At 22.9% G+C, this 18,840-nt stretch overlaps 3 protein-coding genes across 3 annotated transcripts; all 3 read left to right on the top strand.

Moving 5' to 3' along the window:
• Window positions 1-656: 656 nt before the first annotated feature.
• Window positions 657-2,232, top strand: LOC128964430 (uncharacterized). The gene is made up of 3 exons (XM_054311023.1): window positions 657-978; window positions 1,107-1,292; window positions 1,589-2,232. The coding sequence occupies exons 1-3, from the start codon at window positions 657-659 to the stop codon at window positions 2,230-2,232; spliced, it is 1,152 nt and encodes a 383-aa protein (XP_054166998.1).
• A 5,110-nt stretch (window positions 2,233-7,342) lies between these two features.
• Window positions 7,343-10,606, top strand: LOC128964419 (probable serine/threonine-protein kinase mkcB). Its single transcript, XM_054311011.1, has 3 exons — window positions 7,343-7,395; window positions 8,480-8,647; window positions 9,987-10,606. Exons 1-3 carry the CDS (start codon window positions 7,380-7,382, stop codon window positions 10,604-10,606), a joined length of 804 nt encoding a protein of 267 aa, XP_054166986.1. The 5' UTR covers window positions 7,343-7,379.
• Window positions 10,607-10,656: 50 nt separating this feature from the next.
• LOC128964408 (uncharacterized) lies at window positions 10,657-18,612 on the top strand. The gene is made up of 3 exons (XM_054311000.1): window positions 10,657-10,720; window positions 17,273-17,659; window positions 17,993-18,612. Exons 1-3 carry the CDS (start codon window positions 10,657-10,659, stop codon window positions 18,610-18,612), a joined length of 1,071 nt encoding a protein of 356 aa, XP_054166975.1.
• Window positions 18,613-18,840: the final 228 nt, after the last annotated feature.

Raw genomic sequence — 18,840 nt, 5'->3', positions numbered from 1 at the left:
TACGTATATTACGTACATGTATATTATTATTATTTACAAATGATTATTTAATTATAGATTTTATTTTTGAAAAGTAATTAAACTTTTCATTTTATTTTTATCTATTAGTATATTAAGTAAATGCTAGACAAGTCTTTTAAAAGTAAAAAAAAATAATTTCGTAATTGTTATATAAAATAAAAATTTATTTTAATTAATTTTATTACTTATATATTTAATAACAACATAAAATGTTGCCATGGTAGTTTTGTGTACTTATTAGATATTCTAATATAATAACAAATAATTTTTTTCTCATTATTATTAGTATTATTTAGTTTATTATAGAATAATATAAGAAAAATTCTTTAAGATTTTTGTTAATAATTATTACTTAAAAATTTAGTAAATTTGTCTAAACATTTGTAAATTTTTTGAATTAATTGTTTTATAAAGTATGTATAAAACATAATGTAATTATTAACAGTTTTTTTAATTAAATTTTAATTTGTATTTAATATTTGTATTAATACATTTTAACATAAATATAAAGTCAAAAACTTATCCTTAATTAACATTTGTTTTGTTAGTATAAAACATAATCAAAAAAAATTCCTTTTAATTAAATAATAATTTTAATAACAGATAAGTTTTGATTAATACATAATAGTTTAGAAATGGATGTAATCTTTATTGATAATAATAATAATACAGAAAAAGGCGACAAAAGTGGCTATAATTTTAAACAACAAAATATCTGCGAGAAAACTGTCACCGATAGGATGGGTCACCGAACCGGTGACGATATGACTGTCAAAATAGATGAACAGTCGACCGTTAACAGTACAGAGACTAACGGTGCGTATAAGAAATTGGATGAAACAAATGAGGACAAACTTAAGTCAGCGGAAACAATACCGACACCATTGCCTACAGCAGCAGCAGCTGTGGGCATATTATCAACGCGTAGACAGACATCTATAGGGACAGACTTTGCCTGTAAGTGTCATATTATATATAATATATTACATTTTAAAAAATCTATTTATACTAATTAAACTAATTAGATAATTGTCTATTTGTATTACATTTTGAATTAAATAACATTTTTATACTTAAATGGAAAGGCATACTCTTTTATATAATGGTAGCGGTACTGGTGTTTACAATGATGACCCGTACCTACACTTCATACCATACCGGTTACGGTTATGGACACAACAGCACTTTGACTGCTATCCAACCTTTATTGGCTTATCTATGCGTAGGACTTGCCTGTGCTATCATTAGAAGTTTACGCAAACAACTTAAAGGTATTAAACAGTTAACTATTATTTGTAATATTTGCTAAATATTTGTAAGAAAGAGATTAAAAATTTTTATTGGAAAAGTCATGTATTTTTTGAGAAACAGATATTTGCTTTGAAAATCAAAATCTGATAAAATTATAGTTTAATATTAATATACAATTATTTAAATATACTTTTTAATATTAAAAAAACATTTTTATATTATCAAAATATTATGAATTGATTTCGAAAAAAATATTTATATTATAATTTTGATAACAATTATTATTATTATTAAATATCTCAATATATGATTAAAGATCAACAGATATCAGCATTTGATGACACTATTACTGAATCTGAAGTTGAGATCAAAGACTATAATCTATTGAATGGCTATAAGATGTTTGAAAATAACAATAACAACACTATTGTTGCCACCAAAGTGTCCTATAATGAAGGATCGGGAGGTTTACTGCCTTACAAGTCGTCGTCATATATTGAAGACTATGCCGACCAGGAGCTGGTATTGCCATCGATGGCGCCGGAGTCCAGCAAAACAATCAGTTCTACAGTGCCCTACAATATGGATAAACTGTCGGCACAATTGGTAATACCATCTATTCCACCGCCGCCTTCAGTAGTATCACGAAGACAACAACAAAGTACCGAATCAGACAAACAGCAGACCAATGATAATAAAACAGTTAATGATTTGGAAACTAATCGTTTAAGTCAACTATCGGCTCATGACTTGAAGACAATGGACATCAAACAATCAACTAATGGCAAACAGGTGGTCAACGGTGAACAACAATCGGATACATTGGTAACCACTGATGACGATTACAATGAATTGCAATTTGATTTCAAAAGCTATAACGAAGATAACGTCTACAATATTAAAGACTATTATAATAATTGGCTGAATGATAGTCTGAGATATGAAAGAAATAAATATTAAATTAACCAAAAAAATTATCCTATTTTTTGTTGTTTGTTGTTTGCAATCATGTTTGCCATAATCTTAATGATAATAATAATAATAATGTTAATTATAATTATCATGATAATGATGATGAATTAGCTAATATAATAATTACATTTTTTTTAATCTATGACATATAAACACAAATACACTATATTATTGATTAATTTCTGAATAAAATACTGTACATATGTACAGTAAAATATTTAATTATATTAATATAAAGTTTGCTTACACTGTATGGTTATTATTAATTATAATTTATCATAAATTTAATATAATTAATATAAGTATGGACATTTATAATGTGTCTCTATAATCACAAAAAAATATTTTTCAAAAATGGTATTTTTATAATTGTTAATCTTTATAAATTGATAAAATATTAAACAACTAATGTAATGTTATTTTTTAATTTATGCTATTTGTTTACGTAATATAAATGTTCAATTGATGTATTATACTATTAATTTTTAATTATTTTTTTAATAATATAATGTGCAAAATATAATAAAATGAACAAAACTTATGTTAAAATATATTAAAACTTATATAATGTATGTTAATATTATTTAAAAATTTTTATAATAATCAAAAATAAAGCATAATATTATATTTACTTCACAACAACAAAAAATAAAATGACATTTAATTATTATAATGTATAACTTGTAGAAACATATCTATTATTTAGTATTAATAATATAATAATTTTACGTTTTAAGTTTTTTAAATTTTCTAATAATTAAAAATTATAACTTCTAGCATAATTAAAACAAAATTAACGATAATCCTAAAAATATACTATTATTATTTTATTTGACTACAATACGCTTATACAGTACTTACTTTTACATCTACTATTGTAAATGTCATTTATTGAATCAATATATTGAAAAATTGATAATAAATTTAATTATGACAAATTCTATTTATATATCAATATATATATATTTTATTTAATTATTTAAAAAAAAATATTTTTTACATTAATTATAATACAAATATCACGTAAAAACATTCAACAACTATGACATCAACAAAACATTTGACTAATAAAACAGTACACAAAATGAATGTATTTATTATAGTGGAAAAGGACTTCAACACAACCGGTAATAGAGATTAAAAAAAACAGACGGTTCTCAATATAAATGCTAATTATTATTACTAACAATTTGTAAGTATAGTCTTAAGTATTAAATTTAGTAGTCTATAAAAAACACACACAAATTAATGTATATAAATGCTATTATTTTCTTAATTAACACACACATACACACACAAAATAAAATTTAAAAAAAAAATGGACAGTCATTATATATCAGACACACATATTTTTATGTTGTGCTGATATTTGTAAACTACCGGTGCTGTCTATTTTTTCTATATACCGAAGCCATTCCATCCAAAACCACTGCGAGATATTTTTTTCTTTGGCTTTTGTTTAACTTCGATGGGAATAAATTCAATATGTTTATGAATACTAAAGGAAACCAAAGGAAAGGTATTTGAAGGGAAGGGGTAGGAGTCTATATAGAGTCAACTGCTGACTAAAAAAAGGGCTAATACTTACTGTATGGGTGGCGGCGGTGCCGGACAGTGGCCTCTGTGCTGGTGATGCCGTTCAATGCGTATGGGAATAGGTATGGGCATTGGCATCGGTAACGGATGAGGCATCAAACCGGCCAATAATAGTCCAGCCTATTATCAGTTGACGATAATTTGATAAATAAGAAATTAATAGATACTTATAAATAATTTGTTTTAAACAAAATATTTCACAAAAATAGTGTCAAACATAACACCATTATGTATGCCCTGATCGACGTATACCTCGAGCAGTCCTTTCTTTTTGGCTGAGCTTAGCTCCGGCTGTAATACCAGTGCCGCCGATATTAACAGTGATATAATTGTTAATTTCTTCATTGTATTGTTAAATTGATAAAAAATCAAAGACTAACAAAAATGATTTTAAATGATATAAATCAGATCACAAATGAAAGTAAACAAAATATTTAAACAAACAAACATGAAATTCAAATGAAAGTGAAAAATATTGGGAAAAGTTGTCGAATTTATATTAAAAAATAAGTATAAAAAAGATATTTATAAAATTTAAAGTTATTTTATATTATTAAAAATAAACCGGTATCTATTATTGTTATTATTATTATTATTATTATTATTATTATTATTGTTAGTATTATTATTTACCTAATCGGGCATAAAATAAAAAAAAATAAATGAAATCTTTTTTAGCCCATTAAGTACATTCATTTACTTGTATTTTTGTAGTCTATGTTTAGTATACAGTATAGTTTATTTAACGAAATTATTGTGCACTATAGTTGACAAATATATTTTTAAATGATAAATGACACTATCTATACTATCAATCAATGCATTATAATATTATATAGATTTATAATATATCAATCTATTTTATTTTATTTACACACACACATATATATATATATATATATAATTTATTGTATGTATACTACATAATCCTTATACTTATTTATAGTTATATATATATATATATATATACTGTACAGTATATTATTTTTATATAAAGTGATAAAATCAAATGATAATCATTAGTACAGTATTTTTTAGACACCTGTTATTACAAATTTTTCATTAACTAATTGTTTTTTGTTTCAAAATTGACACAATGATATAATGATATATATATAGCCAGTATTTAAGTAATTATCTAACATTTCTTAAAATTAGTAAGTCGTGTTGTAATACACATAATGTAATAAATATATTGGTATATAATGTAATTAATTTTGTAATGTGTGTGTATCTCAGTATATATATATATAAGTAAATAAATGGTGCTATCATTAGGATTATCGCCGATAATTTATCGGTAAGATTGAGACCCAATTTTATTTGAGTACAATATCTTAATAGGTCTATAATGTAAAGACTCTATAATAATAATAATATTGTACTCCAATGTTAAATGTACTACAAATAAAAAATTACAGACATTCACTCATTTAGATTTAAGGCACACATAAAAAACCAAATAATAATAATAAAAAAATATATAAGACTATTGTAAAGGTTTTACTCTAACAATTTTATATATATAGTATATATGCTATTAGTAGCTCAAGTAGCTAAAAGGAATGGGTATTAGAAAAAATATACTATTTTCTTTAGCTATTACTATTTAGTTGTATTTTTATTACCCTACACAGTGTTGTATTCATTTTCTGTATATTTAATTCAAGTGAAACATACCAATCTCTGAGTTAATTAAACTCAAACACTAAATATCATATCATATATAGTACTATAGTGTATATATAAAAGATAGTTATGTATACTTTATATACAATATTGTTTCATATACTGTCTTAAGGCTCACACATAGATAATGATGTTAAACACGACATATAATAAAGTATAATGAAATTATAAGTTAAACATATTTTCTTTATATATATCAATAAATAACCGGAAAAAATCTATAAACTAATGGATGGTTAGACCGCTATGAGAGGCACTGATAGAAATATTATTATTATTTTATTTCGTGTTTTACTAATGCAACCTAAATAGGACAACAATAATACCAAATATATATTATATTTGTGATTAGTATTAAAACTATTGGATTATAATCCATAGTGAGCAGTGGTAGCTGATGATAGTGGCACCAGTATTATTGGTGTTAAATTCATATATATCCTATATATAATAAGTATTATATATCTGATTTAACTTATGAAACTAACTTCACTCACCCGCTAACTCTTACCCACTCTGTGTCGACGTGCGATGGATAGAGTTGTTTGGCATCGGTAGTCATGATGTGAGAGCATGACTATTGTGTGTCCAACTTATAAAAAACTACACACACATACACACATACACACATACACACACACACACATACATATATATACAAATAATAAATGATATATATATATAATAAATATATACAAAATCAATGTGCAAAAATTTTAGCAGTCTAAATGCTACATTGTAAAAGTATATTATTGTATCAAATGTATAAAATGATTTTTTTTATTATATAAATCTAGTATATAAACAATGAATATTTTTAGATGATATAGCAATTTACAGTCCATCAATGTTATAAATTAAGTGTCTGTATGTGTGTGTAATTTTCGTAAATGGTTTTATCTACCATTACTGCTGACCTGAGTGTTAGGTATGTGCAAAAAATTATTATTACAATAAACATTAAAATTAACTACAAAACAATTTAGTTAAAAACAACTATTAGATAATAATAATAATAATAATTTAATACAATATATTTTTGCTCACTTTATATTATGTACAGTACGAGTAGTAATAATAAGATATAATATGAGATTTTCTATGCGATTCTCTATGAGATTCTGTTAGTACCACTCAGAGTCGCTTTTATACATTCATATATACTGTACTGAATATATATATACACCAACACATACAGAATATTCTGTGAATAGCTGTATATATATATATATATATATATATATATATATATATATATATTGTGTGTGTGTCTGTGCTTTTGATAAAATTGTCTTACCATTCCCTGCTAGTATTATAGTATAGTAGTACTAGTAGTGTAGTTGTTTTAATGTAAAGCACTGGTAGATAGATAAAAGTATGTATTTGTGTATGGTATGACCGTGTGTTTGTAATGTGTACAATGATTTTAAGTGCTATTAGAAAAATAGAGAAAAAGAGAGAGTGCTTTCTGAAAGATAAGAAAATAAAATGAATTTTTATGGGTTGTGTTGTTTTAAATTATTAAACAAAATCGTAAAAAACAGTTGAAATAATATAATAATAAAATTAAAATAAAAAAAACAACAACAACAACAACAATAGTGAAGAACCAAAATAAAAAAAATGTTTTATTATTATATTATTCTACACTATAATAATACAATCAACAACATCATCATCGACCAGTGCTTTAAAAAAAATACAATACACTCAAATAAATTTGTAATTTAAATGATGTTTCGCTATTTTTATGGCAATATTGTTTATAATCTATTATTATTATTATTTTTACTGCTACTTGTGCCAAACATAGCAAATAGCCAGCAGTGGTAGATAATTTTTTAGCGACAATGCCTAGAGATAAAGGTTTGTATTGTATATTATGTTTTGTGTGTATGTGTGAGTATATGTATTGTCTGTATGTGCATGAAATGTATTTCACTATACAATATGTGTGCGTGTATTGTAAAAAAAATAAATACAATTTTTTTATTTGCTGTTGAAAATGTTAAATTCAAATGTCAACCCGTTTTAGACTATTATTTACTTCAAATCTCTTTCTCTTTATTTATTTATTTTTTTGTTGCATTCATTTATATATATTTTTTTGCATCCATTTATTCATTTTTTGCATTTAAAAACAATTACTATTATTTTTATTACTGTATTTTGTGTGCACAGTATTTGCATAGTAAATGTTTTTCTGAGTTATTTTTTAGTTGAATTTTTTATTTATTTATTTATATTTTATATAATAGACACCTAAATATACTGTATTAATAATAGATGAAAATTTATCTAAATGTATGCAAATCAACTAATAAAAACATGCTATTATTTTAATCTTTAAAAAAATATATTATATAATATAAAATTATAGATTCCATAAATATTATTTTACATTTTTAAAACATATTTTGTAAATTTATTCAATAGCATTTATTTCAAATACTCAATTGAAACTTATTATTCATAGCAATTATGTATTTTATATAAATATATATTTTAACATATATTTTACAAAGATTTTTATCATATATATAATTTTGATATCTTTATATAGTATCGATATAATCTTATGTAGGGTTGATATACAATATAAAGTTTTACATTTAATAGAGTAAATCTAGAATTAAATAAAAAAAATAGTTTTAATCAGTTACTATATTTTTTAATAAATTATATTTAATTTTCATTATAAATTATTGATAAATTATTGGTTTTAAATGACAAAAAACTCAGTTAAAACAAATTCAATTGTATAGTAAAACATAAATTTATTTAATCATTAAATAATATTCTTAACAGAAAAAATTAAATTTTTTATAAATATTACTACCGGCCAACCCTACAATGTCTTTAAAATATTCAAATAAAAAAAATTATTTATATAAAAATTGATATTTGCTCAACAAATGCACTTAATTTATATATATATGTATAAATTTAGAAGCCATTGGCAAAATAGGTGGCGGTATGTTTATACTGATTCTGGTGATACTGTTTTTTGCGGCTCATGGAGGTTCAAATGAAATGATGTACATCACACTGACGTTTGTATTTATAATAATTGCATTATTTTCCTATGGTTTCTGGTCATCGGTATCTAAAGGCGAAGGTATGTCAAACGGAAAAAAATTCAAGTGCCAAATCTCATATATAATATATATATATATATATATATATATATATATATATATATATAATACATATATTAATATATATATAAATTTTTATCTATAACTACAAAGACATATCAATATAAAAAATTACATTAAATTTATATACAAAAATCTATATGATTGCACAAAAATACAACATTTAATGTTATATCGAAAATATAGCTATAAATAAATACTTAATAGTATGTGTGGATACATAAACGGAAATTTAATGATATTTGAATTAATTATGTGTTCACAAACACATACACACATAAATATACACACACCATATATACAATAAATAATCATATACTATATATATATATATATATATATATATATATATATATATATATATATATATATATTTAATGTGAATATTTAACTATATCTAACATTTACATTATAATACACTATTTGTTTTGATGAGAAAAATATTATAAGTAGTAGTTACACATTATGTTTCAAATCACAAATACAATATCATTACAACAATGTTACTATTGAATATTTTTTTTGAAAATTTATATCTAAATGTTGATCTGAATTATTGAAAGAGATTATAGATATGATATTATGTAGAATACATGAAATATACAATAAAATATATTTATAAATAATATAATATCATAAAATATAATCATAAAAAAGATATGAAACATAATACAAACATTATATATAGTTTAGTTTTTGCAGAGATTTTTTTAAAAATAAATATTATTATTAATAAAATATTGTTACCGAAAATAAGGTACACTGTGTGTATGTAGACTACATATACGTAAAGGACTGATACCTGTAATAACTTTAGTAGTATCGTAGGAATAAATTATTTACAATACGATTATATACTAATATATAATACAGATAGATATAAAAAAAACTGTTGCAAACAAATTGCATGAAACTTATTACATCATCGTAGCGTATAATCATCAATCGCCTACACAATGCATAAATATAGTATTAATAATATCAATAATAATAATATATACAGTAGTACTTATGCATGACTTATGATTGAATAGACATAAGTCAAATAAAATACCTAAATAATCATATATCATGTCATGCCATATATAATATACTTAAGAGTATATTCAATACTTATACACTAATATAGAGTATATACTGTATAATATAATTTTTATAAATTGCACAATAAATATATAATATATATATATAAATAATTTATATGATTTATATTTACAATCTTTAATAACAATTCTATAACTATATGTTGATATTTGATTCTCGTTTGCCTTTCAATCAACAACCATAACATGTGTGAAGGCATTTGGCAATACGTGGGAAAGCATAATCTACAGCACCAGCAGATCTCGAACCCGAACTATCATTTCGGATCGTTTCGTACGAACAACTATAAGGAAAATCCTAACAAAAATGTACACCTCTGTGCACCGCCTAAAATGGGCGGCGCGAGACTCAACATATACACTATACCGTTAAACAATTCTCAGTCATCTCTATCGCGTAGTCCATCGGTACGGTCACCGGTAGATAATCAGCACCATCAGCGCACTCAATCGGTGAGGCGATCGCCATCCAATCAGCAGCAGCAACAACATCACCACCACCACCATCGGCAAATCGGCAGAACCCAGTCATCCATTCACCACTCAATGCATAGTCATCATAATCATCACCGGAGCAGTAGTTTTAGGCGATCTCCAAAACCTAATGAACCGATTAATGGCGGACGCGGTAATGGTGGAGAGGTTAATGTAGAAATACATGACAGTGCCGCCCATAACGCTACTGTAACTACCGCTTCTTCTTCTTCTACTACTACTACTACTACTACAACTGGCGCCAGTAATACTGGCGGCAATCCGACAGTCGCATTGAAAGACAGGCCAAATGAAGTGAAATTAACGGTTCCCGAGCCATGAAGTGTCGATTATTAAGTAATTACAAAAAAAATTGTTGCCAATCATCTAAAATGTGTACCCAATTATGTCCATCCATTGACTGTCAACTGAGAGCTCTTTATGTGACTGAGAGGAGTAAGTGAGTGATAGAGAGTAAAAGCGAGAGAAAGAGAGAGAGGGTGTGTATGTGAGTGGAGTGTATTGTTTCCGACAACTTATCACATAATTGGGTTGTTATTCAATATACAAATATTGCAATTTCTTATATAAAATAATATACAGTATTATAATATGCTATAAGACATAATTGTAATAATGATAATAATGTTGTATAATATGTGAACCAATTTATATGTCTCGTCGATCCAAAAATTAATTATTTATTAATACTAGCTATATATACAATATATTAAGTCATATATCATATTTGATTCAACGCTCTCCTCGAGTCTATATGTGCTGTACATGTGATGTTCATCGTCATCAGCCCTGTCCTTAAAAAACAACAAAAACTATAAAACAAAAATTATTGTGAATTTGTGATCAATTGTGAGCTCAAACAAACAAAAACATTAAAATTTGATTTTAATATATTTATCAATATTACCCAAAAATAACAAATTGTTTTTTAATTTTAAATTGAAAATCTGTTTTTCTATATATATATACTGTTATATTAATAATTTATTGAATAAATGTTTAAATAATAATATATAAAATAAATTCTTAACTTTATATATATTTTGTTAAACAATTTATCATTAGTTTTTTGTGTAATAAAACATTATCGCAAATAATGGTTGTCTATTGTTATATGTTTTTATTTTTTTAATAAAAAAAACACTGACTTGTTTTCTACTTTAATATACAGTATATATACAACGATAATTTTGTATATTTGTTAAGTTATTGTATTATTATTAATATTATAATATTTTATAATTACAAATAATATAACACAAAAAAAACAATACAATGTCTTTCCTATGGTTTCTCTATTAATTTTTCTCCCTTTTTTAATGTGATATTCTATGTTATATAATGTTTAACAATATTATATAATACTGTATAATAATAATTATTATTATGTATTCTAACATATTTAGTAATACTGGTAATAAAATATGAGCCATAATTAAAAACATATTCAATTATCTGTCTTTTTTTATAATTATATACTGCATAAATCCAATGTGTAAAATGCTAAATATTGTATTATATAATATTAATAAATAAATAAAGTCTATTAATCTAACATACATTCATAAATGCTTTTTTTAATTAAATTTTTTATATTCAAAGAAAGTCAAGTATATTATTATTTTTTATTTTTTTTAGTCAACAACTAAATTAATTTAAATCCAAGACACACACAAACACACTATTTTTAACACAATATTATTATTATTGTATTATCCAGAAAAATGTTATTAAAATTTTAAGAGTCAATTAAAAAATTTTTAGACTATTTCTTAAAGAGTTTATATAAACAATTTATTGAGTACATTATTATGTTAGAAAATCATATAACAAACCAAAAATCTTTTTTTTTATTAATATCATTTTAAACAACAAAATACTTTACATTATTTGTTATTTATAATGACATTTGAAACGCTGGGCAAACAAACACAATAGTGTTCAGAGAAATTATAACACAAAACTATTGAATCTATTTTTTATTTATTAATAAATGTCTTAAGTTTTATGTGTTTTAACAATATATACTCTATATATATATAGCAACATATGTAATATATACTGTATATTGTATATAAAAATAATAGAATTCAATATTATAAATATTTTAGTTTTAAATGTAATATCAGTGAAATAGTAAATATATTAAACTAATACAAATAAAAAAAACCCAAAACAAAAATCAATTTTTTTACTACTAAATAATCTTTAAAAATCTTATCTTAAAATTGAATTTTCTTTTTGCACGTATTTTCTAGTTTTATTTTTATTAATTTATATGTGAATATTTATTTATGTATAAAATGATTTTAATGTTGAGTTTTTCGATGACAAAATAATATAAACATATAATGTGTTTTATTATTTAAAAATAGAAATAATTTTGATATTTGTATATTGAAAACTGCATAATATTTATTTAATTATTTTTATTTTTTCTTAATATAGTTAAAAATTATTTAAAATTAAGTTATATTATTTAAAATCTATATATTTATATTTATTAGTTTAAATAATAATAATAATATAAAAAGCTATCAATATCTTTTAAAATAATTTTTATATAATTATATTTTTAATATATATTTTACATATTAGATACTAGTAATATTATATTACTTAATAAATAAATATTATTAATTGAATAAAAACTTAATTAAATTTAACTTATAATAAGAAACTAAAAAGACATATATTATGTGTTTTAGAGATTTATTTAATTCAATATACAGTACTATTAGTGTAAACTTTATATATTATATTACATGTCATAATAATTTAAAGATTAAGTATTTTTGACATGAAATGTCACAAACATACATACATACAAATATATGCTGTAAGTAAAAATATATAAGCAAACTATATACTATATTTATGATTATAACATTATTTTATGATAAAATACCTGTATATCTATTATTAATACAATATAATATTAGTAACATTACATTTACTGAGTTTACATTTATATATATATATATATACGTATATAGTTGTGTGTGGGGGTTATGTACAGTCAATTGACCTTTATATGTTTACACGACTGTCTTTTATTTGCTTATAAATTATACAACAAATAAATTAACAAAACTTACAGTACTATACAAGTGTAATGTCAGTCATTGAATTTTCACAAATTACTATTTTTTAAATATACAACAAAAGTTTTATTCAAATGTCTAACGCTTTTTTTTTGTTTTGGAAAAAATATTTAATTAAAAAAATACTTTTTTTATTATTAAATTTTGCAATTTATTTGTACTATATTTTATTTTGTGAATTTAAGGTATTTTATAATTTTTCTATGTTTGAAAATACGAGATATGTTGTTGACAGTAAATATAGTTAAAATAAAAATAATTTCTATAAACTGTATAAATTGACATTTCAAATACATATACTGTATATATATATATATAGGTTTACTTTAAGTTAAGTATATTTTTGTTATGAATATCTTTTTGATAAATCTTTTTTTTCTATATTTTAAATGCTAAAGTTTTTTTTAACAAATAAATAAAATATTTTTTTTTGGTAAATGTATTGTTGTATTCATAATTAACTAAAGAAATATCATATTTAATCTCATTAAAAAATTTTGTAAAAAAATGTTAAAATACTTATTGTTTACTCAATACAAAAACAAGTTATACCAATAAATTTTAAGTTACTTAAAAACATTATATTGTCATTACTATTGCAAACATGTAATTTATCTAGATAAATAAAATAACTCTAGATAAGTTATTGACATGTCTAAGCTATTAGCAATTATATTTATTTTATTTTAACACAAAAATCAATATTTTAAATAATAAAATCTACTATTTTATTCAATTTTTTATTATAAAAAACAAATTTTATTTTAATTTATTGAAAATATTTATACTATAAAAATTATTCTGTTGTATATTAATTTTGTTTGCAAAAATAATTTTATTCTTAAATATTTAATATTTTCAAAAATTTTTATTTGATTTTTATAGAGAATTTAAAGCTTATGCAACACTATTGTAAATAAATTTACAAATAATTTAATTATAATTATTAAGCATATTTTGCATATTTTTAACACATATTGTGACATTTGCTTAACATTATAAATAATATTAAAAATTAATGAAATCATATTTTATTTTAAGCTAATTTGGCACTTATTTAATAATATTAGCAATTTATATGTTGACATTTAGCATAAAATTTTATGAAATTTACTTTAAGTAAATAAATTAATTAGATTCTAAAATTATTAAATAAGATTAAAATATTAGTATATTTGTTTATCATTTATAATTTAATAATGATGATTAATATATGCTAATTTTAAGCTAGTTTATTATAAATAATAATAGTATTTAAATTTTATTAATGTTTGTTTGCTTTTATTATATTATGATTAAAGTAGTTATATTATTTGAAATATAATTTAAAAAGGTTACTATATATTAATTATTCAATAATAGTACAAAATAAATATATACTATATAAATCACGTAATAATTTTTATAAATTTAAAAATTATAGTTTTTATTAGCATTTTATTTTGATTGCAAATAAAAAATATACTAAATTTAATACAATACTGTATAGTCATTAATTTATTAAATATTATTATCTTTTATAGATTAAACTTACAATGATATATAAATTATTATATTTTTTGACTAAAATACATTAAATTTAACTTATTATTATATGATTTATAACAATAAAATCAATAAACATTGAACGGTACAGTAATTTAACTAAAAACCTATTATTATATTAATTATATAGCTATTGTATTTTTTTTGAAAAGATAACTCAATTTTATGAACTCAAATTATACAAACTTTGATATTTATTTTTTTTTTAAATAATAAATACAAACACTATATTTGTCTAAATCATAAAATTTTTATTTGTTTAAATTTGAATAATTATATTAACATCTAAAAAAATTTTCCGTCAATTATAGATATATATTTTATCTATACTTAATTTTAGTTTTTTAAAAATAAATTTATTAATATAAAATTTTACTAAATATTATACAATGCAATATATATTGTACTATATATATACTGTATATATATATAATAAACATAATATTTATGTAGAAAAATGATGAGATATACAGTTTAAGGAAATATAATGTTCACTAAAAATATTAAACACATTAAAACAGTATATAGTACATTGTATTATATTTGCCATCCCTGTGCTCACTCTCGTACATACACTCATAGATATAGACACACATACTGTACATACCATGTGCTTGAATATGTGTGAGCATGTCTTAACCATAGCCACTACTATCTACCGTTAGGTATTGTATTATGTTTTTAGTGGGGAAATCAATCGATAAAATCATGTAAACACTGATAAACCTAACAATTTTTATACACCAATCTTCATATATACTGTATATAAATATATTTATGTCTATCGAGAGTTATCCATATAAGAGATGGTTGAAGAATATTCTGTGTTTACAAACGATTGAATGAAAATAACAAAATAACAGTTCAGCAAAAAAATTCTGTGTTTAGATTCTGTGAAATAATATTTTTTAATAAATAAATAAATAAAAGTTTATTATTAATCTTTATTTATAATTCTATTTTATTTATTAGCTAATGATTTGATTATGTCTATAATTTATAGATTTATATACAGTAAATAAATATATGTAATAAGTTATAAATTTATGTCCAAAAAAATTCATTACAGGAATTAATAACTATTCTATGTTTTATTATTTACGGTGTTTAATAAAATAATAATAATAATAATAATAATAATAATAAAATCATTCAATTGTCATTACCCAAAATAATGATGTTTAATGTAAACAATATAAATAAATAATTACTCAAAAAAAAACTAATATTAAAAAAAATATTTGTATATTTTGTACATTATTTAATATGAAAATATTGTAATATGATTTGCAAGATTATTATTATTATTATGTATACTAATATGATATATTAAGATTTAAATCACATACAAATTTGTTGTATGTGTACTCTACATATATCATATATGTTTTTGATTAAATTGTAATACAATATGTGTGTCAAACGCGAAGGTAAATACTATTCAATAATATATTTTTATTTAATGATGTTATATATTTATAACAAAATATAATCTATTTAAATATATRTATATATATATATATATATATATAAATGATAAAATATATTTGCAAATTATTTATCAATATTTTTATGAGTATAAACAAGCTATGTTATTTTTGAAAATTTTTATTAAATACTTTTTWAAAAAATAATTTTTATCTAATCATTTTTCCAATAACGCACACACACACACACACATACATAAATACTGTACAATAAAACAGTGTACATATAGTATATACTCAATCACTCACATCACACACACGAAAACTTTAGTTTAAGCCTATTATAAAAATTRTTTATTAATTATAGATAATAGTATAGAATATCTTCAATAGTAGTCTCTGTTTCCATGGGATGTATGTATAGATTATTCACCACAAAATAATTAAAGCCAGTGTTAATATAATTATTTTGCAATTAGTATTTATCTATATATTCAATATTCTATGTTCTCATAAATTATGCTTAAATTATTAGCAATTTTTGTATATATGATTTTTAAATTTATTTATTAATGATTTATTTATTTTTATTAATAATTGATAATATCTAATAAATATATATAAACAAAACAWMAAAAAAACAYACACAAAYACATACATACAAAAAATCTATGTAATGCAATATAAAGCATTTAAATTTTTAATGACAAACACTCATTAAAATGTAATTTATATTAATAATTTATATAATGCACTAATGCTAGCAATTTTCCTATGTCTATAGATAATAATTAATTAACAACTAAAATAAATAAATTAAACTATTGCATTCAACCAACTAACTAACCATTTAACTGATTGTTGTCTTATTTGATTTTATTATTATTATTGCTATTATATTCCCGGCACAGGTATTGGCAATCTATGTGGCGGTCTATTCACAATATTGATGCTCATCATAATGTTCAGTGTAGCGCACCGTAGGTTCCAGGAACTGGTCTATATTAGTCTGGCATTTATAGCCATTACACTGACACTGTGCATCATATTTGCCATATTCAACACACTGTGCAAAGGGGATCTACAGTTTGATATGTGGGATACGGCTAATATCAGTAGTTCCCGCTATACACCGACCCGACATCATAGTCGCAGACAGTCGAGTAGATATCATAGACATTATAGTAATAATAATAATAATAGCAGTTCTGCTAATAACGCATACAATCAACAAAGGGTTCACGTGTGTGCACCCCCTTCAATGGGAGGCGCCCGACTCAATATTATTTACACAATAGGTACATGGTTAATCTAATAGACTTAAGTTTAATTATTAAAATATTTACTATAAAATAGTAATAAGGGATTTAAAAGAGCAATTTTTCCACAAAATAAAATAAATATAATTTAACAAAAAATTTATTCAATGTTTAGTCATCAATACAGTATATAGAGTACTAACTTTGTCCTAATTTTCCGAATAAATTTATAGTTTAAATTATATTTTACAGTAAATTTTTTTAAGCATATTATAACTTATAAATAACATTTAATTCCTAGTATTTTTATATGAAGTTATTTATAATTTATTAAAAAATCAAATGTTAAAATTAAAATTTTTTATACTACAGGTCAACAAAGCAATCACACACCGCGAATGAGTAGGTCATTGGGCGGTCAGCCATTGGACAGACACTCGGTGGCCATCAATATCGATGACAACAGTAACTATAGCGCACAATTATGGCCACCCGGTGCTGGTGGCGTTGGCCGAAGTCCAACATCTCGTGCATCATCTCCGCGTGCCGGCGGCGCCGCCGCCAACTGTCCGCCACAATATCTGCAGTTTTCACCGATTATTACGGTTATCGGCGCCAATGAGGCCAACGACGACTTGCAGCAGTTGATCAGTACCTACGGACCCGCCGGCGAAGCCATTGATACAAGACTTCCCATTAACAGTGATATATTATCCGACTTTGACTATCAATACCCTGATATGCCGCCACTGTATCATCAGTTGGATGTCATACCCACCGATGGACCACCGAGTTATGAGGACGCCATCAAACAGAAGACGTCCGCATCGCCGACACCGCAGTCGCCGACTGTACCGTCAACTCATGACAAGAGGTCGCCGTCTTCGTCGTCAATACCGCACGACTGCAGCGACTATAAGAGTGACCAAAGAGGAGATGATAGCAGTGATAGACGTAGTGATGATAATCGAGATAATGATGATAAGGGATAAGGATTCATACATTTATATGATATATATTTGCTGTTATTTATTATTATAATTATTATTAATAATAATAATATAAAATATAAAATATTTATAGTTACCAAATAGCGGGTGCGTGAGTTCGAATCCAAGTGAAATCTTCCAAACAATTTTTTAAATAGTATTTCTCTCCACTGATGTCTATATTTTTTAATAAAAATTGTTAATAATTAACTACAAGTGCTTTCCAATATA

Source organism: Oppia nitens, unplaced genomic scaffold (assembly GCF_028296485.1).
Source record: "Oppia nitens isolate AA-2021 unplaced genomic scaffold, nextdenovo-longstitch-racon4-pilon3 scaffold15_pilon_pilon_pilon, whole genome shotgun sequence".
NCBI classification, from domain to species: domain Eukaryota; kingdom Metazoa; phylum Arthropoda; class Arachnida; order Sarcoptiformes; family Oppiidae; genus Oppia; species Oppia nitens.
This window is presented reverse-complemented; position numbering and strand designations above follow the sequence as displayed.

What these genes read in the sequence shown, in the direction of transcription:
- LOC128964430 (XM_054311023.1), top strand. Translation starts at nt 657, where the DNA reads ATGGATGTAATCTTTATTGATAATAATAATAATACAGAAAAAGGCGAC. An exon ending in TATAGGGACAGACTTTGCCT is followed by an intron (nt 979 to 1,106) that starts GTAAGTGTCATA and finishes TTAAATGGAAAG; the next exon opens with GCATACTCTTTTATATAATG. An exon ending in TTTACGCAAACAACTTAAAG is followed by an intron (nt 1,293 to 1,588) that starts GTATTAAACAGT and finishes ATATGATTAAAG; the next exon opens with ATCAACAGATATCAGCATTT.
- LOC128964419 (XM_054311011.1), top strand. An exon ending in ATCGGTATCTAAAGGCGAAG is followed by an intron (nt 8,648 to 9,986) that starts GTATGTCAAACG and finishes ACATGTGTGAAG; the next exon opens with GCATTTGGCAATACGTGGGA.
- LOC128964408 (XM_054311000.1), top strand. Translation starts at nt 10,657, where the DNA reads ATGTGTACCCAATTATGTCCATCCATTGACTGTCAACTGAGAGCTCTT. An exon ending in TCTTTATGTGACTGAGAGGA is followed by an intron (nt 10,721 to 17,272) that starts GTAAGTGAGTGA and finishes TTCCCGGCACAG; the next exon opens with GTATTGGCAATCTATGTGGC. An exon ending in CAATATTATTTACACAATAG is followed by an intron (nt 17,660 to 17,992) that starts GTACATGGTTAA and finishes TTTATACTACAG; the next exon opens with GTCAACAAAGCAATCACACA.